Source organism: Poecilia reticulata, chromosome 22 (genome assembly GCF_904066995.2).
Source record: "Poecilia reticulata chromosome 22, P_reticulata-male-v2, whole genome shotgun sequence".
NCBI lineage: Eukaryota > Metazoa > Chordata > Actinopteri > Cyprinodontiformes > Poeciliidae > Poecilia > Poecilia reticulata.
The window spans coordinates 24,479,161-24,504,438 of NC_088851.1; the positions used below are offsets into that span (position 1 = coordinate 24,479,161).

The 25,278-nt window shown below is 39.7% G+C and overlaps 1 protein-coding gene across 2 annotated transcripts; it reads left to right on the top strand.

Moving 5' to 3' along the window:
* The first annotated feature begins 757 nt into the window (after positions 1 to 757).
* Positions 758 to 24,824, top strand: dlk1 (delta like non-canonical Notch ligand 1). Of its 2 annotated transcripts, XM_081603358.1 has the most exons (7): positions 758 to 1,273; positions 10,047 to 10,378; positions 10,684 to 10,777; positions 10,975 to 11,038; positions 11,765 to 11,895; positions 14,044 to 14,185; positions 20,879 to 24,824. In XM_081603358.1, the coding sequence occupies exons 3-7, from the start codon at positions 10,726 to 10,728 to the stop codon at positions 21,666 to 21,668; spliced, it is 1,179 nt and encodes a 392-aa protein (XP_081459484.1). In that variant the 5' UTR covers positions 758 to 1,273; positions 10,047 to 10,378; positions 10,684 to 10,725; the 3' UTR covers positions 21,669 to 24,824. The 2 variants fall into 2 exon arrangements, with proteins under 2 accessions (XP_081459484.1, XP_008398134.1); XM_008399912.3 differs by lacking the exon at positions 758 to 1,273 and having other exon boundaries at positions 10,038 to 10,378.
* Positions 24,825 to 25,278: the final 454 nt, after the last annotated feature.

Consider the following 25,278-nt stretch of genomic DNA (forward strand, 5'->3'; position numbering starts at 1 on the left):
CCTGCACACATGTTCACACTGCAGCCTGAACTGACCCAAGTCCGTTTTTTGTGAAATCTGGTTTCGGTTCTGTGTGGTCGTTCACATGTCCAAATAGTAGTAAGTGATCTCCAGTGTGAACTGGAAACGACCTGAAAGTACCCCGCATGCGCAGTAGAGGGCGCAATGGCGCTCAATGTTTCCTCAACCGCCATAACAAAGAAGAAGTTTGCGGAAGTAAACATGGATCCTGACGGTGGAGCTTAGCTTAAGTTGTTTTCCGACCGGAGCAGCACATTAACAACTTAATTAAGTTAAGATAAGTTAAGTTTAAGCAGTTGAGTTCACCATGGTTGTTTTTCTTTCCATTTGCGAATATCAGGAAGCAGATAGTGACGTTTGTCGCGTATCAATGACGTTCTGGTCGGATGGACGCGACCTGATCAGATAAGTCTGATTTAGAACCACATATCCAATCCAAAAATCCGATCTGAGTTGTTCAGGCTGTCATGAAAAGATCAGCTAGAGGTCGCATCAAGGCAAAAGGTCAGATTTGAGTCACTTCCGGCTGTAGTGTGAACATAAACTTATAAAACCTTATGTTAACATCACAGAATGCCAGATCACTGTTTATAAAAATAAGTCCCTTCATTTGCTTTTCTTGAAAGTATCACGGTCTCTGCAGGAGGTGAGAGTTTTAAACAGATGGACCAATTAGCAGCAGAGATGAGTGTTGACACCTGACGCTGCGCTCAGGCGTTTCCGTTTATTAAAGCGCTGAATCAGCGCTAATCAGACACCCGTTGGTTTTTCTGTTTCGGCTCAGTTTAGATCCAGCTTTCTGATAACCTTCTGTGTTTGGACAACTTTTGGAAAGCACGCGTTGTTTCTGTCAGAGTAAAAAGGTTATCCGCTGTAGTCCAGTGATGCAATGTCATCGCAAGGCGCGACAGAGTCTTGAGCGTTTTGCTCCCGTTCCCAAGGAAACGAGACAGGAATAACTTCAGGAGGGGAGGACATGCGAACCACTTCGTTTTCTCCAGATTGAGATTTTTCCTCCGCAGTGTTCCTCTGTGTTTCTTCCTCTCTCTCAGTCTATCAGCTCTGCCCATCAGCCTCTTCCCACGACCTCGGTGCGGATAATGAGAGGCTGCTGTTGCCATGGAGACGGGGCCACGCTATCGTCTCCACTGAAATTTAGTTAACATCTCCACATGCTCGCTTCCCTCCGGAGCAGATGGCAAAATCCGCAAATATCATCCCTCACTTTCCGCCCCCAACCCCGCAGATCGCAGTGAGTGTTTATGCTTTTTTAATGCGCTGCGTCATTATTGGTAGAGAAACCGACATTTCTTAAACTGATGCTGCTCGAGAACCAAAGCAGAACATAATTTAGGGGTTGCATTGTTAACACTGAAGCAGTGTTTCACATAAATATAAATCTACCCTTGTTTGAATTAATTATATCTAGTCACGATCAGCTAATTAGTGCCGGCAGTCTTGATTTCTTTCACTGATCTGTGAAATCCTCGCCTCACATGGAAAAACAACATCTGCTTTAATCTGGAGGCTTTAAATAAATAAAAAAAATAAAGATTTTCAATTGAGAACACTGATGAATGATAAAAACAGGAATATATTTTTATTTATAGGTAGAAAATATAAGAGATGGTGTGTCCAGTAGCGGTTCTTCGACCAACTCGGTTTGGTTCTGGTGACGTGTTTCCACTCAGAAAGTGGATCCACGTCAAAATTATTGAGTTTTCTGTGTAAAATGCGTCTTCTGTCGAGGGCCAGTCAAAGAAACAACAAATTAGCATAACAGAAAATCTTATTTCAAGTTTAAATATCTTAATACACTTAAAATAAGACAAAAAGTTGTTTTGTTTATTTGTTTTGAATATTTTAAATATCTTCCAGTTCCAGTGTTAAATTTTTATTATATTTTATATTTTATCGACCTTTGAGAACGTGTTCTTGCTTTAATATACTATTTTACTCCTGGAAAACTGCAATAACGTCTGGGACAGTTTATCATCCAGAAAACGTCATCATCGCGACAGGAACAACAAAGTTCCTCGTTTAAACCGGACAGTGCAGAAACTTTAATAAAAGCCATTTTGTTTGCAGTGTTTTTAAATTAAAAAGATGTAACATCTCAGGTTTGCCCACATTTAGTCGTCAACATGCTGCAGTGTGTTTAGCTGAGGAAGTAAAGTTCACCACTCAATGAAAAGTGTTGCAGAAACTCACTGACAAATGATGTAAGAAGAAGCTAATTGGTTAAAGTCGAACTTCTTTTCCCTTTTCCACCAAACGTTTTGGTGAGTCTTCATGTTTTATCGCCATCTCCTCCCACACTTGCAGACTTCCTGATGCCGTCCGTCCTTTTCCTCAGCTGAGAATATTCCAGAGTCGGTGTGTGTGCCGGCGTTGAAGCCCCAGTGGATGCAGTTTGAGATTCTGATAGCCTCCTACCCCCCGCGGAGGGGAGAGCGCAGCAGCCAGCCTCCGGCGCCGCACCAGACAAACACACGGTGTGCCGTCAGTCAGCTGGAGACGGGCAGCGCGCGCTCCTCCTTTTTTATAATTGGCGTATTTGAAAGAGAGACGTGGGCTCTTCACTTCTCTAAGCTAGCTCAGATTTTGGCAGAAGCCCTGCAGCTAGAAACAGAAAGTATCTTCCTCTGCCACTGGAGAGGAACAGAGCTGAGCCCAAACTGCTGCTGAATCCAAGTTAAGGTGGTGAGGCTGTTTCCACTTTCATTGTTTGACTGATCCATGGAAGGGGGAGCGACCATTATTTTATGTTTTTAAACTTGTTTAAAATCACTTAACCTGATGGATGTGACATGTTTTTTTTAATTTTTAACATTTCTGTTAATGTTTACATCAACGACGGAGTTTAACACTGATGCAAAGAAAATAGGAAAAAATATTACAAGAATAAAATTTAAAAAATACAAAAATAAAGTCATAATATTACAAAAATAAAGTGAAATTATTATCAGAATAGGGTCACAGTATTTTTTAAAAATGTTTTTCTTGTAATACTAAAACTTTATTCTCATATCAAGACATTTTTCTCATACGACTTTATTCTTTTATTATTCCGACTTTATTTTCATACCACTGCAACTTTATTCACATAATATCATTTACGCTCAAATTATTTCGATATCATTCTCAAAGAACTTCGTTCTAGTCATTTTATTTTATTCTTTTCTGAGTTCGGCTCTAATGTTGCTCCATATTTTAGAGAATCAACCTCAAAGGTAAAAATATTTCACATTTTGTGCTTTTTCATGTCTCCACACTGGAAACATGCTCCAGTTTATTAGGATTTGTTCTTCTAACCCTTATTGCTTTTATTGATCTGCCCCAAAGTCGCACTGTTGTGATGCTAAAGGCTAAAGGCTAACGGCTAAAGGTGGCTTCAGCTACAGGAAAAACTGTAAAAGAAATATGGATCCACATCGCAGAGGAGCGTCTGCACTGCAGGCCAGTGTTGGTTTGCAGCCAGAAGGGTTTGTAGATTTTTACTAAAACCTCTTAAATTTTCTTTAGTTTCTTTTTGCTGCATCAGGTGATGCGTTTGTAGCTTTATTTATGATAATTATTTTCTCCTCCATCCTCATTTTATCTGAAACTATAGCAGCTGCTGAGAAACTCACAGTTCTGATGGAGTTTAGCTTTATTTTCTCAAAATATATTTAATTGATGAGAAAAACTAAATTAGGTTTGTGGATATTATTCTCAAGACATCAGAAAACCCTGCAGGGCTTTGATGTTTAACAAGCTGTGTAGGGAATCCACATTGTGCCGAAACACGTCTCAGAAATTTTCTGGAAAAAAACGTGAAAATATCAGAGTTGAAAAGTCAAAGATCTCTGAAGTTTTGGGATTAATTTTGTAACATTAAACATAGTAAAGAAGCTGGTCCTCAACCAGATTGCTTCAGCCCCAAGCCGAGTGCCTCCTCTGGATCTGTGCTAATCCCAAATTAGCTGCCTAAAGTCCTTGACTGTTTAAAATACCTCTGCAGAGGGAGAAACCAGACAACACATCTGCAAGATGCAAGATTTCTCATTTGTTTACAGGAATTACGGGATACATGTAGTGACAGAAAGTCCCTTCCTTTCTCCCAGAGGGGGAATTAATTTATAATCTATTGACAAATGACAAACGTTTGTCTCAGAAGATTTCAGACAGCGTCACATGGGAGAGTCATATTCTGTTGATTGGGCTCGGAGACGACGGGCGTCTGCAGGGGAGTGAAAACAGGAAATCCTGTGTGAAGTCAACACAACAACATCCTCTAATACTCCAAATTTCAGACATTTTATGGACAAAAATGTTAAATTTAAGAAAACGTTTCAGTAATTACCAAGTTTTCTCTACAAAATTTGAGATTAATCTAAAAATGTAGAAATGTACTCATCTTTTTCTATCAACAAAAGCCCTGATACAGTGAAATAGCTGGATATAGTGGGTTTGATTTGCCTGCTGGAAACGTAAATACCCATTAGAGTGTTTGCATGCATGGCTGCTGGTCCTGTGAGTCTGTGAGTTGGCCGAAGAGGGACGGCTGACCTGTCCAGAGGGTTTCCCGTCACTCACCCAGTGACAGCTGGAGATAAGCAACTGGAGTTCTTCCTACGGGGAGAACTGAGCGCAGAAAATGGAGGGTTGGATCACTAATTGTGTCTCTTTTCACCTTTCTCCTAAAGATAAAGAAGCTTCTCACCCCCAAAGGGAAACAAAGGTTTCTCTTCTGCTCCTCATTACAGAAACAGAAGTAGATATATCTCACACAGATCTCCTCACCGTCTGATGCTCATTAGTGATGTTTTACAATCAAGGATGCCAACTTTTTACAAAGTAACTAAAACAAACGATGCATCTTACCTTCATTCAGACTGTCATAAAAAGGTACGTCGTTTACCTGAAGCTGCTAATACAGCGATCAGAAACACATTTCAGTTTAAACGTGACTTATTACGCTTCCTTGAACAGGTTACACTGCAAAAACACAAAATCTTACCAATTATTTTTGGTCTAGTTCCTACCGTAAATATCTTAGACAAAACTAACTTACAGAAACTTTTCAGCAAGAAATATGAGCTTGTTTTAAGGCAATAATTCCTTACTATTTGTGAAAAAGTTCTGGTTCCATTGGCAGATTATTTAATTTATAACATGGAAAAAATGTCTCGTTATAAGTGAAATATTCTGCCGATGGAGAAATTATTAATAGGAACAAGATCCCATATTCTGCTGAAAAGTTGCATGTTAGTTTTGTCTTATTGCAGTTGCATTAAGATGACGAACATGTTCATTACATTTTTCAAAATCGTTCTTTGATAATAAAGTTTTAATCTTGAGCTCCTTTCAGAAGGAGCTGTTTTAGGGTGTCTTTTCACTTTAAATCCAATTAAGCTGCTGCTGGCCACGCCCCCCCCCAACTCAACGCATGTGAAAACGACGGCAGTCAGATGTGCAATTACACAACCGTACATGTTTGAAAAGCAGAAGTGGAGCCTCCTGCACAACAACAAGAAAGTCGTATCTGGATGGTAAGTTAAAAACAGAACACTCGTCTTTTCCAGTAGCCATTGTACAGTGCACACAGCGGTAAAAACCAGCTGACCAAACGTGCTGGGGTTCTGAGGTTTTTGGGTAACAGGCGGTGTTCCGCTGGGGTTGCTAGGTAACAGGCGGCGTTCCGCTGGGGTTGCTAGGTAACAGTCGGTACCTGCTGATTTGCTACATTACATACTGACCCTAAAAAACATCAATGTATTGACAACAAAAACGTCTTTGTGGGTTTTTTAAGTACTCAGGCTGTTTTTAAAAGCAGTAAAAACCCAAATGGAAAAACAAAAATGTGCAAAAAAGTCTCCAGGGAATTCATATTATGAGCATGATATGAATTCCCTGGAATTCATATTCCAGGGAATATGAATTCCACAGGCCCAATATGTTGGGCCTGTGGGCCCAACATTTTGGGCCCACAGGCGGGCCCAATATGTTACGGCCCGCCTGTGGGTCACAACATAAAGAAGTCCAGACCAAGGCATATAATACAAAAGGCTTTATTCAAGCTCTGGCTGGACATAAAGGTACTGGAGAATCGTGGCAAAGAAACAAAAGGGTGGGAGCATTCACGAACCAGCCAGCAGTTGGCCGTCGGATTCGGGCCGCTCCCCTCGCCCTGCCTCACCAGATCATTCGCCCTACAACCAAGAACCGGAAAACCTCGGCTTGGCCAACGATCCCCAGACCCAGCAACACAAAGAAAGTTAACAAACAGAAAAACACATTGAAGGAGCGTGAGCGAGGCTTGGAAAACACCCCAGCAGCCAGGAGCTCTTCCCAACTTCCTCGTGGAGATTTACCTGGTGGATAACGGACTAAGCCCACTTTGATTGCCGGAAATGAGAAGGTCTTACCACTGAATCACTTAAACCATTTTAGTAAAAATAAAAAGAGGAAAAGTAAAATTATACAAGAAAAGCAGTCTGGTGGCAAAAGCATCAGGATCTGACGAGCTGAGAGATGAAAGCTGGAAAGGCAATTACTAAAGGAGGAGCAGGTGGAGGATTAGTAACGGAGAGCAGCTGTAAGAGAAAGAAGGTTGAACTGTGGAAATGAAAATGGCTGATAGACAGAAAACGGAGAACAAGGGAATCAAAGAGTCTGGAAACTGATCTAAACCCAACAAATTACTCCAGACTGAAACAAAAGCCATGTAAAAGAATAGACTTGAAGGAAACCTTCAATAAAACCTGTAACTCAGAGCAGAAAATAAATACAAGATCTTAAAACTAGGGAATGAGCAGAATGTGGGAATAAACTGAAAAATTCTGAATTAAAGCAAAACAATTTTAGGAGCCATGAAGATATTTAGCAAGTCTCACTTTTCTACACAAAATTTGTCAGTTTTCTTTGTGACGGTTTAAGTGTTCAGTAACATAACTGTTAAAATAATCAGTCACAAAGCTCAATAATTCACACCAGCTCTGTTTAGTTTGGTTCATTCAAACTCCAGTTCGTTTGTTTTGGTTGTGAATTGAACTCTGGTCGCCTAAAAACCTGCAATCCTCAGTTGAAGTGAAATCTGGTTCAGTTTGAATGCATATGGGAACGCCAAGCGGACTGGAAACTGCTCCAAAAACAGGAAGTGGACTACAGCGCAGGGCATTCTGGGTAAAAACAACCAAAACAAACATGCTAGTTAGCGCTAGTAGGAGAAATGGTTTGTAGTCTTTAACCAGACAAAGAGAAATCCTACAAATGCTAAAATCTGATGCTACTCCATTTTGTTTACGTTTCATAAAAAAAGGAAGTTGTGCTCAGTCTCTTCTTCAGAGGTTCTTGCTGCAGCGCCCCCTCAGGCGAGGAGGGGAACATGTTTTTCAAACGGTTCAGCTGGAAATGCAACAAATGTTACGACTTTGGTTCCCAATTAAGCCGTAAATTCACTTCAAGCTAATGCTAGTAGTGAAAGAAAAGTTAAAACAGTTTAAAATACTTTCTTTAATTTGGTTTAATTGACTCAAACCAGACAAATGAGCTACAATAAGAGAAAGCATTTTGTTGCTTGATAAACTTTAATTTCACCCCCTGATTCAGCATTTTTGTAGCTGTGGAAAAAAAAACTGTTTGTCTTGTTTCCATCACATAAATCAAAAGTTCAAATTATTTTTTAATCCAGGGAGAAAAAATGTTTGTGACAGAGAAATTCTGTTGTTGTGGAGAGGCATAAATCAATCCTCCCGACCTGTTTATTTCCACAGAGCTCACCAACGTTTGCTGCATGGATGATTTCTGCTCTCTGCATCATTTTTCTTTTCACACCAGGAAGTGAACACATCACCGTTTAACAAACTCCCATTGAAAATCTGCTGCTCTGACAGAAAAAAAACAAACTTTTCTATGTGTCGTGATGCGATAGAGGTGAAAAAATTCAGATTTCGATGTCTCACTTTGGTTTTACATGAACTAAAACCATGATTCTGTTCTCATTGTGTTTTAAATCTTAAATGAAAACTGCTACATCAGAACCATGAGGCTAAAAACAAACAGGAAGACAAATAAAAGAGCTTCACCTGCTGCGACCCGACGGCGCCCCCGCAGCCCCCTCATTCATCATGGCCGCCGACCTTTCTGAAAGACACTCAGGCACATTGATCAAAATCTGTTCAAGGTTAATTTCTTTTGGGACTCAGCAATTTTCCAATTATTGTCCCAATAAAAAGATTTTTCTCCAGGGGGAAATACATCAGAAATGAAAAGAGGGAAATGTTTACGCTGCTGCTTCATCAGGCTAATGGGGCGGATAGATAATTACTTTATTTGGTTTAGTAGTAAAAAGCAACAAACACAAATCTAAATAAAGTATGTATAGAGCAACAAAAGTGGCAAAAAAGTCATTACTTTGGACATTCGGTGATTATTTTTCAAAGGTAAATATCATGTTTTATATATCAAAATTATATATTTACATAATTTACATCTGAAATATTTAGCTATAAACTACATATTTAGTTTAGAACTAAATATTTACTTGGCTAATTTTTTAAGTTATATATAGATAAGAAAAGAAAAGATAAACATTATAGAGATTTACTTCTTTTCCCAGGATCTTCGGTTCTATTATTGTTCATGTGAAGCTCATGATTGGACCTTAACTGAGTTCTTTTCTTTACAAGATTGAAAACATTTTTTTTTCTGTCGTTGGGGAAACTTGTGGCTGCATTAAATATACGAACATTGTTTTTCCTGCCAGATCATTTTAAAATGAGACCGAAGGAAGATGAATTTTTGCCCTCTGGCGTTGGAGGCATAAGAAGTGAAGAACTATAAATTATTTCTTGTGTTTCTGCTGTTTTATTGCTCTAATCTGTTGTATCACAGAAAAATGAAACTCTTTTGTCACTTATTTTAATTTCACTTTTTCTTTTTGTCTTCTGGAATATTTTATAACAATAATTTGCAAATATTAAACATTTAAGACAGAAGAAATATGCACAGACTAACAATTAACGATTATTTCAGTTATTTATTCTATTAGGGTTATTCTGTGAAATATTAAAGATTCCTTTACATGAAATGAATGACAACCAAGAAAGCTAAATTAAAAAATGTTTGTAGGTTTACACAAGTTAATGTAAAGAAATCAGAGTAAAAACTTGACGTGAACTGTTTTAAACAAAGCAGCAGCCAAACTGTGAAGCACAGATGAAGCTCCAAAATGTTTAGATTAGAAAATTTGGAAATTTTAGTTTGAAAAGTCCCCAAAAATTTCTAGAAATAAATAAGTAAATGTTCTCTGAAATACTTATGTTTTTGCAGAAAATTTCTGCGATTAATTTCAAAATGTCAGTTTTTTAACTCGGAAATTTTCTTCTTTTTCTCAAACATTTATGAAATTTCTGAGGGTTTTTATAATAAATGTTTTGCTTTTAAAACTTGAATTTCTGAGTTCCAAATGCAAAAATTTTGAAAGGATAAACTTTTCAACTTTTTGAAATTTTCTGAAATGTTCACATTTTTTTAAAGAAAATTTCTGAAATTAATCTAAAAACTTCTGAGATTTTTTTTTTTTGTAGGGATTTTTTGATTTTACAAACCCAGAAACGTCTTTGTTTTTCTCTAGAAGCTTCCAGGTTAACCTAAAAAAATTGGGGGGTTTTCTTGTAAATTCTCAGCTTTTCAAGCTCAAATTTCTGAGTGAAAAAATAAAAATTTTTGAAAAAAAAAACACTTTTCGACTCTGGACATTTTCTGAGATTAAACTCAAAATTTGTAGTTTCTTTTCTAGCAAATTTTTAACTTTTCAAACTCGAATTTCTACATTTAAAAAATTGTTAAAATTTGCAAGAAAAAACTTTTGAATTTGGGAAAATTTCTAGAAATTTTTTGAAATTTAAAATTTCTAGAAATTTTTTGAAATTTAAAATTTCAGATTTTTTTGTAGCACATTTTTGACTTTTCAAACTCTGAACTTTACAAGTTTTCTCCTAGAAAATCTCTGCAGATAATTTGTCTCTTATTTTTCCCAGGTATCGCCCTCATGTCAGGGTGACGCTGATCTACAGAAACCTCATATTTTCATATTTCCAGTAAAACCGACCTAACCTGAGGTTCGGTTCTGTGTCCCGCCTCCTCCCAGCGCGGGGGTTCTGGTGAGTGGGAGGAGCGAGCTGCGCCGGGACGCGCCGCGCCGCAGCAGCACCAGCAGTCCCGTCCAAACCTGCAGGTCCGCCTCGGAGCAATCAGAGCGCCGGTTCACCTGTTCACCTCCAGCCGCCTGGTTCCGGAAAACAACAACAACCAGGCAAACCGGTCAAATATGAGCGACGCTGTTCGGCGGCGCGGCGTCTGGATGCCATAGGTGAGACGGTCTTTGTTACATTTAGATAATTTTTGACATGAAATTGGCGCTTTGGAAAAATCTCTCCCCTTTCTGCTGCCCGCATGCTCAACGGGAGCAGGCGGCTCAGGTGCGTCGAAGACGCAAATTACTGCTAATTATTTCATAATAACTTTTAATTTTAACTGATTCAAATTAGAAAAATTCTGCCAAATTGTAAATTTGGGAGAATTATACAATTAAAGAACGGTTGTTTCTCTGATAACAAACTTGTAGGAATTGGGATTATTTTAGTGGAGAAACGGATCGTTTTTATTTCTTTGCAGCGGCTCTGCAGGACAAAGAGGGTCGCCTTCCTTCAAATTACGATGCATCTCATCGGGGTGGTCTTAATTCTGGTCGTGACGGGAATAGCAAAAGGTAATCCGTGATTTCCAACATTCCTCTGAGACATTTAAGCAACCCCACAGGAATTATGTTAATTTAATCCGAGATTAAATGGTGTTTTGCTGTTTTCCCCGTCAAATAAAGTGAAACGGCTGAATATTTTTACTGTTTTTGAATGTTTTGTGACTGCTGACGGGTGGAGGGTGAAAATGCGGCTGTGTCTGTTTCAGGCTGGGAATGCAGCGCGGCGTGCAGCTCAGAAAATGGGTTTTGTGAGAAGCCGGGGAAGTGCAGGTGGGTTGCTAAAATTACCTCGGATTCCTGAGCAGATGATGGCTCACATCCTGCGGGCTTTTTCAACCCCATTTCCATAAACTGACTCAGTAAATGTTCCTCATTCAGCGAAATCCAGCCACAATCACGAGGTTCCACAGCTTTGATTTGAAAAATAAATATTTTTAAACTTTGAGTTTGGCGAAGTTTACCCACTGCAAGCTGTCATTTGTCACATTTTACTTCCTAGGTGTCTAAATTATGGATTAAAGAAGTGTTTTCTGCTCATTTATAATTAATTTGAATGGTTTAGATCAAAGCGTATGCATGCATCCAGATCTAGAAACTGTAAAAACGTAACATTTAAGGCCAGATTTCATTGCATCTGTCTCAGTTTTAGCTATATTTTATAAGGAATGTATTGATGTGGTGCTCTAACTGGAAAACTTGTTTTAAAACCACATTTAATAAAATTTTAAAAATAATGTGCTAACATTTTAATCTCCAAATGGATATCCAGCTCTAACTGCTGCAGAAGTTGATTTTATAAATGTACTTAAAGGGTTTTTCTTTAATTTCTATTTATCCTACCACAGAAAATCCTAATAAAACTTTGCATTTTAAGTCGTCTGGATGCTTTATGTGTTTTGAGGACAGGAGAACAAAAAGCGATGTGTGGGTTGGTGTATAAATAGTTTCAAATTGCTTTCATTTTTAGTTTTTTTTCTCCTTCCTGTTCCCCTTCAGGTGCAAACCCGGGTGGGAAGGGGAGAACTGCGACCGCTGCATCCCGTTCCCTGGCTGTTTGCACGGCGCGTGTGAGAAAGCGTGGCAGTGCGTCTGCAGAGAGGGCTGGGTGGGCAGCCTGTGCGACCAAGGTGAGTCGCATCAACCGCTCCTCCTGTTCCGCCGCAGAGGTGAGACTGAGTCACCGCTGCCCAGAAAAAAGGACATGAAATTAATCAGAGTAAACGGGACAGAACCGGCCCAAGGGATGTGCGAGTCAAGCGGCTGCTTTGAGCCTCCACACCACCGGGGGGCCCCCAAGAGCATCAAGCTAGCATGATAAATATTTAAATTAACACTGAATAATACAAACTGAATGCTTTTAAACGTGGAAAAAACATTTTTATAGACATGTTGTTGTTTACAACTGGAAGTTTTGCACATTTGTGCATTGCTGGAAGACGATTCTTTGATGTGCCGTTGATGTCCACGCTGCTGAGTTCCAACGATCCCGTTAAGTAAAGAGACCTGGAGGTGTAGGTATTATTGATTTAGTGCAGTGAGCCACAGCAGAGGAAAAATATCAAAGAAAAATCATTGAAGAACAAAACCACTTTTTTTTTTTTCCTCGCTCTGTTGGCTACACTATAGAGACTCTTGTTGCCATAGCAACTGACGCCGCCGCCACTTTGTTTCAGGATTCAACACCAAGAAAACATGTAAACATTTCCCATACCATGAACAGAACATTCAGTCTGTTACAGTATTTTGCTTTTAGGCTTCATATTTATCTTGCGATCATTAATAAGTGGTCGATTAGCTACTGCTGCTAGTAGCTAAGCTAACACAGCTAATTTAAACACCTGCTCTGCTGATGATATGTCGGAGTTATTGTTTAAATAGTTTTTTTTTTTGTTTTTTTTTGTAACTGAACTGAAACACCAAATTTCACATCTCATCTACATGTTAAGATTGTCAAAGTTAAGCTAGCATGACTGACCTGCTTCTTCCCTCTTGCTGTTTTTTAATTAAGTTTTTCCTGACCTTGTTGACAATTAATAGAAAAGCACTGCGTCCCCTTTACTTCCATAAACTATGCATGCATTTAAGATCTAGCACATTATGTTGACCATTGGTAGTCGTCGTAGGCTAGCAGTTTTTTATTGTTACTGTTTAATAGTTAAAATCGTTAAAATCACATAACACACAAACTATGGCTGTTTCAGATCAGTCGATATTGATAATTATTGATTAGCGTTTAAATATCTGAAATACTGCCAAACTGCTGCCGTGACCTTTCCTGTTTTATCCAGTTTTCTCTCCACACCGTTTTTTATTTTTAAGCAGTTATGAGGCGTAGTAGCAAAACATGAAACTGCTACTGCGTCAGTTTCTCAGCAGGTTGTTGCCAGGCAACTGTAGAATGAGTGAGTTGCTAGGTAACCAAAGAGCGAGTGAGTGAGTGAGCGAGTGAGTGAGTTGCTAAGTAACCAAAGGGTGAGTGAGTGAGTTGATTCCACCAACTTTCTGGTTCTGGATCGGACTTCAGTGAAATTATTGAACATTCTATAAGATGTATTACCTGTTATTGATCACTTATGATATATATATATATATATATATATATATATATATATTATTGATTTACTGTCCAGCCATAACTTAAACATAATTTTTCATTTCAAAATGCACCTTTTTTTGTTTGGTCCTAGTTTGCTTCTCATGCAAGGTTGAAATCAGTCATAATAATGCTGTTATGACGCAAGCTAATTATGAATGAAGCTAAACACAGAGTAGTTTAGCAATGATGAACCATCTGGTGTTGACATGTTGGTATGTGGGGCCCCAAATTAAAATCTGCTTCGGGCCCCAAAAACATTTGGGCCGGCCCTGCAGACAGAAATTTACCACCTTACCTTTGAAAATGTATTCACTGGTGTCCTAAGGATGACATTTTTAAACAACACCGAATAATTAATACGGAATCTGTTGATCCCTCGAGCAAAGTGAAGAACAAAGACGAATAATTCAAAGGAGTTTCTGCTTTATTTCTTTTTGGATGAGGTATTTTGAGCACAGTTTGACCCAGTTATCTGAGCGTTCACGTTGCCTTTCATATTCTGCCCGAGCATATGTTCGCATCGCCTGTGTTATGCACTGGGCTCTGTCTTTTTGATGACGCGAAGCTGCTGCCATGCGGCGACAGAGACAGAGCGAGAGTAGCAGCAAAGACGTTAGAAGAGGCACTCGGTGATCTGAAAAACCACATGATGTTGTGATTTTCTGTTTTTCTGCACCAGATACTCGCCTGTGCTCGTCCAAGCCTTGTCCCAGTAATGCCACCTGCATAGAGAGAGGAGAGGGCGGCTACCTGTGTGTCTGTCCCCAGGGCTACGCTGGAGAAAACTGCCAGATGAAGCAGAGACTCTGCCTTCTGAACGGGTACAACAACCGGTTTTTATTTATTTTTTTATCAATAGGAACAATTATTGAGGAGTTATTTGTTTATCTGCAGCCACTACTAAAGAAAAGATTATTTATAGTTTTCTTGTTGCACTTTATTCAGTTTCGTTGCTCTAATAATTAATCTCAATACTTTCCATTTAAATCTTGTCTGTAACTGTGTTTGTTTTGAGTTGTCAGAACAGAACCATTAGTGCATTAGTGCATTCCCACCAACCTGTTTATTCTGATTTAATCAATCTCTGCTTGGTTTGGATGGACCTCTGGTTGGTTCAGATCGAACTCTGGTTGGTTCGGATCGAACTCTGGTTGGTTCGGATCGAACTCGGGTTGGTTCGGATCGAACTCGGGTTGGTTCGGATCGAACTCGGCTTGGTTCGGATCGAACTCGGCTTGGTTCGGATGGAGCTCGGCTTGGTTCGGATGGAACTCGGCTTGGTTCGGATCGAACTCGGCTTGGTTCGGATCGAACTCGGCTTGGTTCGGATCGAACTCGGCTTGGTTCGGATGGAGCTCGGCTTGGTTCGGATGGAACTCGGCTTGGTTCGGATCGAACTCGGCTTGGTTCGGATCGAACTCGGCTTGGTTCGGATCGAACTCGGCTTGGTTCGGATCGAACTCGGCTTGGTTCGGATCGAACTCGGCTTGGTTCGGATGGAGCTCGGCTTGGTTCGGATGGAGCTCGGCTTGGTTCGGATGGAGCTCGGCTTGATTCGGATGGAGCTCGGCTTGGTTTGGGGAGGTCTGAATGTGCAATCAGTCAAGAAAAGTAAACTCTGGTTTGTCTATAATTCTTGATTTGGTTGAAGTGAAATCTGGTGAAAACTGCATTCTGGTGCACTCTGGAGCAGTTTACTTGCTAAAACTGGATCACCGCTCTAGAAGCACACAGAGCAGGGCATTCTGGGTAGATGAAACCAAAACAAACACACTAGGCTAACGCTAGTGAGAGAAATGGCTTGTGGTCTTTTTGTCAAAGACGAAAGAGAAATCCTCCAACCGCTAAAAAATGTCGCTGCTTCACTTTTGTTTCCATTTTGTCAATAAGGAAGTTGCGCTCAGTGTCGTCTTCAGAGGTTTTCCTGTTGAAGAGGAGAACATGTTGTTCAAAAGGTTTATTTTACAAACTACAGCAGCTAAACACCCCACCTGATTCTCAGGTAGATTCAGGTTCAATTTGGGACCAAACGTTGCATCATTTGTTACATTTCCAGCTGCTGCTCTTTCACGCTGCACATTCGACCAATTCAAACCAACTGAAAAACATGTTCCCCTCCTCACCTATGGGGGCGCCGCACTAAGAAACCACTGAAGGAAAAAACATGTCTGAAGATGGAAATAAAAATGGAGTGGCGTCAGATTTTAGTAATAGTAAGATTTATTTTGTCATTTGTACAAGACGCTAAGCTCACTTGTTTGTTTTTGATTGTATTTACCCAGAATGCCCTGCGTTGTAGTCACTTCCTGTTTTTGGAGCTAGTCAGAAAAGAAGCTAAGCTCAAAGTATTTCAGTTTGTTGATGTGTACAGCTGGGAGAGAAACACTTTAACTGAATTACATCTGTAAATACAATGAAAGAGGGCTTAACGTATTGATTTAGCCCTGAATGCTAATGCAATGCCACACTTTTCAGATTTTAAAGTGTAATCTATACAATGAAGTGTACATTTTATTCAGTATTTATTTGAATTTCCAACTGAAAGAGGGACTTTATAGTCAAATTAAATCTAAATGTTTGAACATTTCTCAATTTTAAATCAGTAGTAGCAACGATTTCCTGTAAAAGTGATTATATTTTACAGGATTCTGTAGTTTTCATGTCAAACTGCAGTTTTCCTCGTGTTATATATATATATGCTCCTGTCTCAGAGAAAATGTGACATTTCCACAGATTCTGAGCTTTCTTTAGGCCACTTCAAAGCACTCAACCTTTCATGTCAATACTTCAAGATCAAATAAATCAAAATGCTCTTAACAGGCTGTCACATTTCAGAGCTGCCTGTGACCTGATTTCCTTGCTTAGCTTGCAGGACGATGTCAGCGCCTCCTTCCTGTGTCTCTGTTGTGCATTCAAAAGGCCTCGACTCTGCAGTTTCATTGGGAAAATGTTATATTGCCTTTACATGGAGAATATTTGGTCTCTGAGGTGCAGATTGCTCCAGTTCGTTCGCTTTGACAGTGATAAAAACTGCAACGTCTGACCTTGGATTTTAACAGGCTGCTATTAATGCTGATGAAGATAATTGAAACGTTTTATACCATGAACTGAGAGAGAATAAAACATGCAGCTTTATAAAGTCTGAGTGAGCTGACAGTTTCTGATGTTTTTCTCAGATTTCTGATGTTTTACAGAAGAATTCTGTCATTTTTCTTGGATTTCTGTCAGGAGATTTAGGGACTCCTCTTGGGGTTTTTTGGATTTCTGACGGTTTTTTTGGATTGCTGTCTTTATCTCAAACTCCTTATGTTTTTTATTTCTCAAATCTATCGTTTCTCTTATATTGCTGTCTTTTTCTCAGAATTCTGTCACTTTTTTCTGTAATTTTCAGTTTTCCTCAGATGATGTTCTTTCTGAATTCTCTGAATCCTGTCATTTTTCTCGAAATTCCAACTTTAATCTTCTGAGATCAAAAGTTCTTGACATGTGATCAGAGAAGCGTAATTTGATTGGCTAAGAGCGGCTCGATTCACTCCAGTTCTGATTGTTTTGGTTCGGGTCACGTCTGCAGGTGAATTTCTGCAGGTAAAAGTTTTGCTGGCGAATCTAAAGTAAAAAACAAAGTAACTTCTCTGGTTGATGTAAAAGTCCAGGTTCGTTCCTGTGTCAGGTTTGTCCGTCTCATTCAGAAACACAACAAACCAGATAAATCAGCAGCATGAAGCTAAAGAGTAAGTTGAACAAAGTTCTCTGTATTTCTGAACGACATCTGAGGAAAAGCTGAAAAGTTTTCCTGCTGTTATCCGGCAGGAATCCTCAATCTGCCAATCAGGCTGTTAAAGACTACAGGCGGCTGTCTGGACCCTCAACCTCTCTGCGTTTGTGCTGCCAGCCAGCACTGACCAGAACAAACCGACTTGCTCTTAACCAACACCGAACTGCCTTACAAAATAAACTGCTCTGCCGTTATTCGCGGTGGAAAACCCAGATCCCCGCCTGCGGTTCTAACATTAATCAGCTGCGCTACGAGGCAGGAATGTCTGGAAAGGAACCGCATTTCTTCACACTCACTCAGACAAGGTGTTGGAGGCTCGTGTAATTACCCAAAGTACTGCTGGAGGTATTGATTGGTTTCTATCTGGGCTTTCATCTGTCTGCGTCCTGTTGAGCATGACCGCATTGATCAGATACGCCGCCGCACAAGTCGGCGCCGGCGGATTATTTCACAGGCACAGCCGAGGTTTTTTATTTGTGTCTCGTAATGGGTTCAGATTTTTAATTTGCAGAAAATGAGGCCTACTGTTTCTTACTAGTGTGAAGGGGAAGAATTGCTCACAGCAGTAAAATACCAATGAGCATCACAGGTGCAGCTCGGTAAATTAGACGATCACTCAAACGTTTGAGTAATAAGTGTTATGTTTCAAGAATTTAATTGATTTCTGATTGACTTGCAGCAAGCGGAAACCCAAAGCCCAATTTCTCAAGTTAAATTACAAAAGGCTAATTAAAATTAACATTTAAATGGGACTTATTATGCAAAATTGACATGCATCAATTTCTGTGTTTCCATGTGGATTTCCACTACTTCTAAAGCACTTAAAAACAAACCAACACCCAACTGGTTTTTGGCAATTAGTTCATGTTTTTTGGTGTCTGGAAAACAAGCCTTTTCAAAAACCTCTTAATTGCCAAACTGGACTCCATGGGTGCTGCACTGTTGCCTAGCAACCCAGGCATGTTACCTAGCAACCCAGGCAGAGTTCTGTTACCTTTGGTCAGCTGGTTTTTTCCGCTTTGTGTGCTGTACAATGGCTGCTGGAAAAGACGAGGGTTTTGCTGTTGACTTGCCATCCAGAAACCACTTGCTCTGTTCTTATTGGTTGTGGAGGAGGCTCCACTTCTGCTTTTCAAAGATGTATGGTAGAATCATGCATCTGTTTGCAGCCATTTTGATTTGTGAGTGTAAATGTAGAGTTAGCAGGCATGGCCAGCAGCAACTTATTTGGATATAAAGTGTCAAGACGCCCTAAAACATCTAATTATGACAGCAACTCAAAACTAAAATCTCATTATTACAAAGGATTTCATGCAAAAAAAATGTAATGAACATCCTAACCTGTTCAAAGAAGCAGAATAAGTCACCTTTAAGTCAGAAATATCACGTCATGGAGGAGACGGCTGACCTGACGGGTGGTGTCTCGCAGACGGTCACTGAAACCCTCCAGGAGTAAAAGCCAGAAAAGGTCACTGAAGCTAGCTGTTCAGTGGAAACGAGCACTTTCAGGATCGTTTCCCACCGCCTTGAGAGGATCGTGAAGCAAAACCCATTCCTGAGACTAGGAGAACCAAATAAATATCCCATTTCTGCAGGTCGTAGGTTTAATAAACGTAGCCAGATGGTCAGAGTTTGGTCTGTAAAGGAGGTAATTTAGTAATTTAATGCTTTGCTTTCAAAAGCAGGTAACCGGCTTCTTTGTACGGTATGCCTGACATGTCAAATTTAAAGTCCTTCATTCAGAAACATTTGCGATATGTTTTTGTTTGATGCTGCATTGGCACCAGAGTAAGAAAAAAAACTTTAATTATGAGAATCATCATTACATTAGCAGAATAAAGATGATGGAAAAAAGTCGTAGAAATATGAGAAACTAATTTTAATGAAAAAACTTTGGTTAACGAGAGGTAAATTTTTTTTAATGAACAATTGTTTCAAAGTGCTGCTAGTGGTGATGATTTGATGCTAATGTGTTTAAAGAATGAAGTACTTCCTTATTTCTCTGATACCAAAGTGTAAATTCATAAGATGTAATCATGAGATTACGACTTTATTCTGGGAATATTACTGGGTTAATCTTATGACTTATTCTGATAAGACAACTTTGTTGCGACCTTTTTGTCGCCTTATGACTGTTGTTAGATTATTGTGGTGACCTTTTGACCTCATTTTTGGATTATGACATTTTATTCTAATAATTAAAAGACAATTTATCTTAGCTTGTTCCTAGTACTAGTAAGTGCCACAGACTGATTTTTATAATTCGACTATAATTCTTGTTAAATTTCTACCAGTTTCTGTTGGTGATTAACGACCAGTTTTCAAGTTGACAGCTAATCTATGTTCTGGTTGCAGTGACCATTTTATGGGAAAAAGTCAAGTTATTGTGGCTGTAAAATATCAAAATAAACATCTTGAAGCCTGCAGATCTTCCTGATTTCTGTTTAGAAAGCATGAGCTGCTCTTCATAAGTGAAGGAGCTTTAAGTCTGCGGTATTTTTGGTACAACCTCCAAGGACGGCTTATGAGGCTTTTTCAGCTTGATGACTCAGTCTGTGGTAAATTAGTGGGTTTGCTGAGAACCATCTTCTTTATTTTTCTGGGAAATAAAACGGAACCACGTCTGAAAGGAGGAGGCAGATTAATTAAAATGACCTCCAGACAAGCTCTAACCTTTCCGATTTAAATTCTCATCTTCATTACCTCCTCTTTCATAACTACATGAATAAAACGTGGATAGACTGAACAAAATACACTTTTTCCATATTTTTGTACTTGCATTTGGGTTTCTACTGCTTCTAAAACCAGCCCAAGCGCTTAAACAACAACAACAAAACAAAAATAAACACACCTACCCATTGTTTGGTAATCGGTGAATGTATTTTGGTGTCTGGAAAACAAACCGTTTCATTGGCACTGCACCGTTACCTAGCAACCCCAGCTGAGTCCAGCCCGTTACCTAGCAACCCCAGCTGAGTCCAGCCCGTTACCTAGCAACCCCAGCTGAGTCCAGCCCGTTACCTAGCAACCCCAGCTGAGTCCAGCCCGTTACCTAGCAACCCCAGCTGAGTCCAGCCCGTTACCTAGCAACCCCAGCTCAGTCCAGCCCGTTACCTAGCAACCCCAGCTCAGTCCAGCCCGTTACCTAGCAACCCCAGCTGAGTCCAGCCCGTTACCTAGCAACCCCAGCTGAGTCCAGCCCGTTACCTAGCAACCCCAGCTGAGTCCAGCCCGTTACCTAGCAACCCCAGCTGAGTCCAGCCCGTTACCTAGCAACCTCAGCTGAGTCCAGCCCGTTACCTAGAACCCAAACGGAACTCCAACATGTTTGGTCAGCTGGTTTTACCGCTTCACAATGGCTGCTGGAAAAAGACATGTTTTTCAGTTAATTTACCATTTAGAAACCACTTGCTGGATTCATGTTTTTGCAGGAGGCTCCACTTCTGCTATTTGCACATCTGTTTGCAGCCATTTTCACGTGGGAGCGTAAATGTTGATCAGGGAGGCGTGGCGAGCAGCAGATTATTTGGATTTAAAGTGACAAGGCACCAACAGGCAGAACTGATCAGATTAAACTCATTATCTACGAACGGCTTTGTGCAAAAACTGTAATGAACATGTTTTGTATCGCCCAAATCCTAACCTGTTCATGGAAGCACAATAGGTCACCTTTAAATAATAAATGCTAGACCTTCTTCCTCTCTGAAATATGTTGACTTTGTCCTGTTGTGTCCCTCAGCTCTCCTTGTCAAAATGGAGGCACGTGCGTGGAGGCCGGCGGCTCAGCAGCCGACCCTTCCTGTGTATGTCCTCCTGGATTTTCCGGCGCCCTCTGTGACATCAGCGTCGGCAGCTGCCAGCCGAACCCTTGCCTCAACGGGGGCAACTGCACGGACCACGGCCTGGCCTTCACATGCGCCTGTCCGCCCGGCTTCACCGGCTTCACGTGCAACGACACCAGCAGCCTCTCCGCCTGCGCGGGCGCGCCTTGCGCCAACGACGGAACGTGCGTCGGTCAGTCCGACGGAACCTTCCGCTGCATTTGCCAGAAATGGTTCACGGGTCCCACCTGTTCCCTCCATCACAGACAGAGATCCAGGACCAGGCCTGCCAGTACCAGACCAGTGGAGCACAGAGGATTTGCCCTCACCCCGCAGCACTACTCCCTCCCTGCCCACGCCTTTCACAAGCTGCTCAGACCGCCGGAGAGGGACTTGCTGAAGATCACCCTGAAGGAGTCGGTCCACTCCTCTGGCGTCCTCGTCACCCACGGCCAGCTCATCTGTTTCGGCATGCTGGCCTTGCTCACCTGTCTGGTTATCTTGGGCACCACTGGAATAGTCTTCTTTGGCCGCTGCGAGACGTGGCTGGCCAACGCCAAGTACAGCCAGCTTGTTCGGCAGCAGCGGGAACACCTGCTGAGGGAAGCTGGCAGCGCGAGCCAGGAAGAACCGGAGCACTCTGTAAACATCATCCTGCCAGAAAAGATTAGACTCTCCAGCTTCGGGAGACACTACACCTCCATCTGATCAAAACGTCTCCTCCTGTTACCCGCTCCCTGCAGAGGGAGCCCCAACGAACGTGTAACCCAGAATGAAGCACTGTCGTGCAGCGCAGACTGGGCTGAATGTATCCTGCACTGGACCAACGGGAACAATGTTACGTGAAGCTGTAGATGTTCATCAGTCATGCTATTAAAATCCACTGAAATTGTGCAGAAATTCAGAAGATGTCATTGTGTGGCTTATCTTTACCCCTCTATAACCACTCGTTTCTTTTTGTGCTTCTAGATTTTTTTGTAAGCTATTTTACTTTGTTTATAAATTATGTACAAATTTATAAACAAAAGTTTTATTTCAGAATAGTCTAGTTGTAAACTGGTAGTGATCATTCCAGACAAAAAGTGTAAAAATTTCTGTTACATGACAACCTATGTGGGACTTATGAGTTTTAATTTACTAATAATTGGTGAGTTTGTACAGTAATGTGCAGTCGATGTGTATTATGGTTTTTGTTGCTTATAAATTTACAGAACAATGTATCAGTAAGTTGATTCTTTGTTGGATATTAGTCCAGTTTTTATGCACGGAAAGTAAGGAAATGTTTATTTCTTTAAAACAAAGTTTCTTGGCAACTGTAAAATTATTGGAAAACTTTTATTTCCCTTTAAATGGTGCCACGTTGTTAAGGAAAGTGGATTGGACGGGTTGCACCCATTTAAAACTAAAATTGTAAATGGATAATTGATTCATTTGGTTGGATGATTAAAGTTTAGATTTGGATAAGAGTGGACAGAATTTACCTCAACAATGTCTTTTACCACACCATCACACTTCCTCCACCAAAAGCTGTTTAGATTTACCAAGCCTATAATAAGATGCATTTCCACATAATTGGACAATTTGACATTTAAAAAATAAATTTGCTTAAACGAAACAATTTTGAAAAACCAAGTTTTTAGGATGAGTTTTTTTGTTTTTGGCTGCATCAAAATTGGTTTATTTTGGAAACGTCAAGTCACGTGATCAACAGGATGTTGCCACTAATTCAAACCATGAAGAAGACGGGAAGTGGAGGAAAATGCAGCTGACTTATTCACGTGAGACTACGTTTCTTATTTCACAGAAACGCCTAAATTGCACATTTATTTTTTCATAAGCGGAATATTGACAAAGTTTTGCACACATTTGTAAAGGAGATGCAGCCAGCGATACAATCAGCAATGAGCATTGTTAGCCCTAAACCACGAATCATAAACATTTAATCCACCGACGAACTATGTTAACGTTGTATTTAGCATTATGCTAATGAGTATAAATTCTTCTCAAGTGAAATATCCGTTATTAATCAATAAATGCGCACCTATTTGTATTGTAGGCGCTTCCGGAAGTGAGATTTTGGAACAGATTTTTCACTCATGTTTTCAGTTTAGTTTTGCTAACCCTTTTGGTAATTTGCCTGATTGATCACGGTACGACTTCGGTCAGAAAGCACAGCAGTTTTAAACTGTTTACGGTCGAACTGATGCATTCTGGGTCATTTGCCGCGTCGCGCAAGGAGACGAAGCGGAACTGCTTCATCCACTTCAAAATAAGAGCGTGAATATAAACGGCTTCTGCTTGAAGAATTTAAAACATTTTAACAAAAATTTATTCAACTGAAAGTTTACAAAACGTTCAAGTAAAGTAGCTCTTAGGAATTTAAATGGAAAATTAATTTCGGGAAAGCTTGGTGCGTGAAATGTTTTCAAAGTTAGCAAAAATGCTCCAGAGCTAATAAAAAAATTAGCCTCGCCACTGCAATCCACTGATGCATTTTTATTTTTAGAAATGTGGCACAAATTAACAGGCTTTCCAACATTGCGAGATTTACTGCAAAGAAGTTTTGTTGCAACAAAGAAATAATCAGAATTAAAATTTCTTACTTCTCTTGCTAACTAGATGTTTGTTTCATGTTGGTTTGTTTACACAGTGACTCAACTATGACATTTTACAGACCTTTGAGAAATGTCCCGACTCAGTCTATTTGTATAGATGCTAATTATTTTTCTCCATTAGTTGATAGCTTGTACATTTATTGACAGTTTTACTAAGATTAAAATTTTCTGTCTGTGGTCCAATTTCACAGTCAATTTAACAAACACTAACTCTGACCTGCTTTGTGAAATTGGATCAACACCCCTTCTAGGCAGAAAATAATGTTTTTATTAATTCAGTTTAATTCATTAATCAAGTTCTTGCGAAGTATTTTGAATGTGTGGTACGTTTTGTCGTGAACAGCTGGTGAAATTTGAAATGTGTGACCTCTGCAAATATTCAACGTCAGTAAGTGGTGTTTTATTTGTCTTTTTGGAGTAAATTGTACTTCAGGTTTGATTTGCACTTTGAAAACCTTCTTAAAATATGAAGTCATGTGTTTGTTTATGAAGTTATGTGCTGTTTAAGACAGTAAAGTACATCGTGTCCACTTTATGACGCTATGTTGTGGTAAAACCTCTTTAAAGCCTTTAACTTCCCATCAATAATCTGCTTAGTGTTTTTTTTCACACCTTTTTTAGTAAATTAGAATTTGATTGAAAAGTTGATTTATTTCAATAATTTGGTTCATAGCATGAAAAGAAGATTCTTAATGAATATCAGGTGTTTTTTTTATTATTGGAATATTATATCTATAACTGTTATAGAGAGAAAAAGAGTGAATTTCTGCCAAACATTTCTGAGCATGAAAAGTCAAAATTAAACAATAAAACACATAATCTGTAAAAAAGAATAAAAAAACACTCAGAAAAAAAACAATTAGAACCAGGAAGAGGGTCTTAGCGCTGTCAGTAATGCTCATGTACGCGCTGCTCTCTCTCTACGCTACAGCTGGTTCCTCACAGGAGCTGCGTATTGAAGGCGGGGCTAGGCCCAACAAGGCGTTTCGCTCAGCTGCCATGTAGATGAAACCTGAAAGTCTCCTCCATGCTGCGCCACACTGATGCAGTAATTCCTGCCAAAGGAGCCCTGACCGGACCTTAGAGCATTCACAGTTCTGTTTGGGCCCGAATGTTGCTCTGATCAGAAATCATCAGAATCAACAGAAATAAAATTAATTACCGTGTGTATAAAGTCCGCATAATCAATAATCTGCAGCATTTTGTATTGAATTTATGTGAATAAATTACATTTTTGATCATGTTCTAATTCATACACCTTTATTAAACTGTATCTATTTAGTCAAGAATATTGTCTGAACATTGTGCTGATTTTAATTGTTCAATATATATTTTTAAATAAAATACAATTCACCCCGTTTTACCAAAAGCCAATTCAGCCGACATGGAGAGAAACCTCCAACGGTCTGTGCCGCCATCTTGTGGCTTCTTTACAAATCAACACACCAAAATATTTCCTCATCCAAGCTTTTCTTTAAAGTTATTTTTATGACATCACAACCATAAACCGAAACGTATTCTCATTGGATTCAATGTAACGGATCGAAACACATTGTTTAATTTTATAAATTTAGATTTTCACACGATTTTCGATTTAGTTTTTTTTTTAAACAAATACAACACAAACCTGGTAAACCTAAAAACGGAAATCTACTGATCAGAAATATGTAGAATAAATGGGATAAAATGCATATTTAAATCAA

Excerpts from the sequence above, each read along its gene's own strand:
- dlk1 (XM_081603358.1), top strand. The coding sequence starts at position 10,726 with ATGCATCTCATCGGGGTGGTCTTAATTCTGGTCGTGACGGGAATAGCA. Across the intron at positions 10,778-10,974 it reads CGTGACGGGAATAGCAAAAG|GCTGGGAATGCAGCGCGGCG; the intron begins GTAATCCGTGAT and ends TGTCTGTTTCAG. Across the intron at positions 11,896-14,043 it reads GGGCAGCCTGTGCGACCAAG|ATACTCGCCTGTGCTCGTCC; the intron begins GTGAGTCGCATC and ends TTTCTGCACCAG.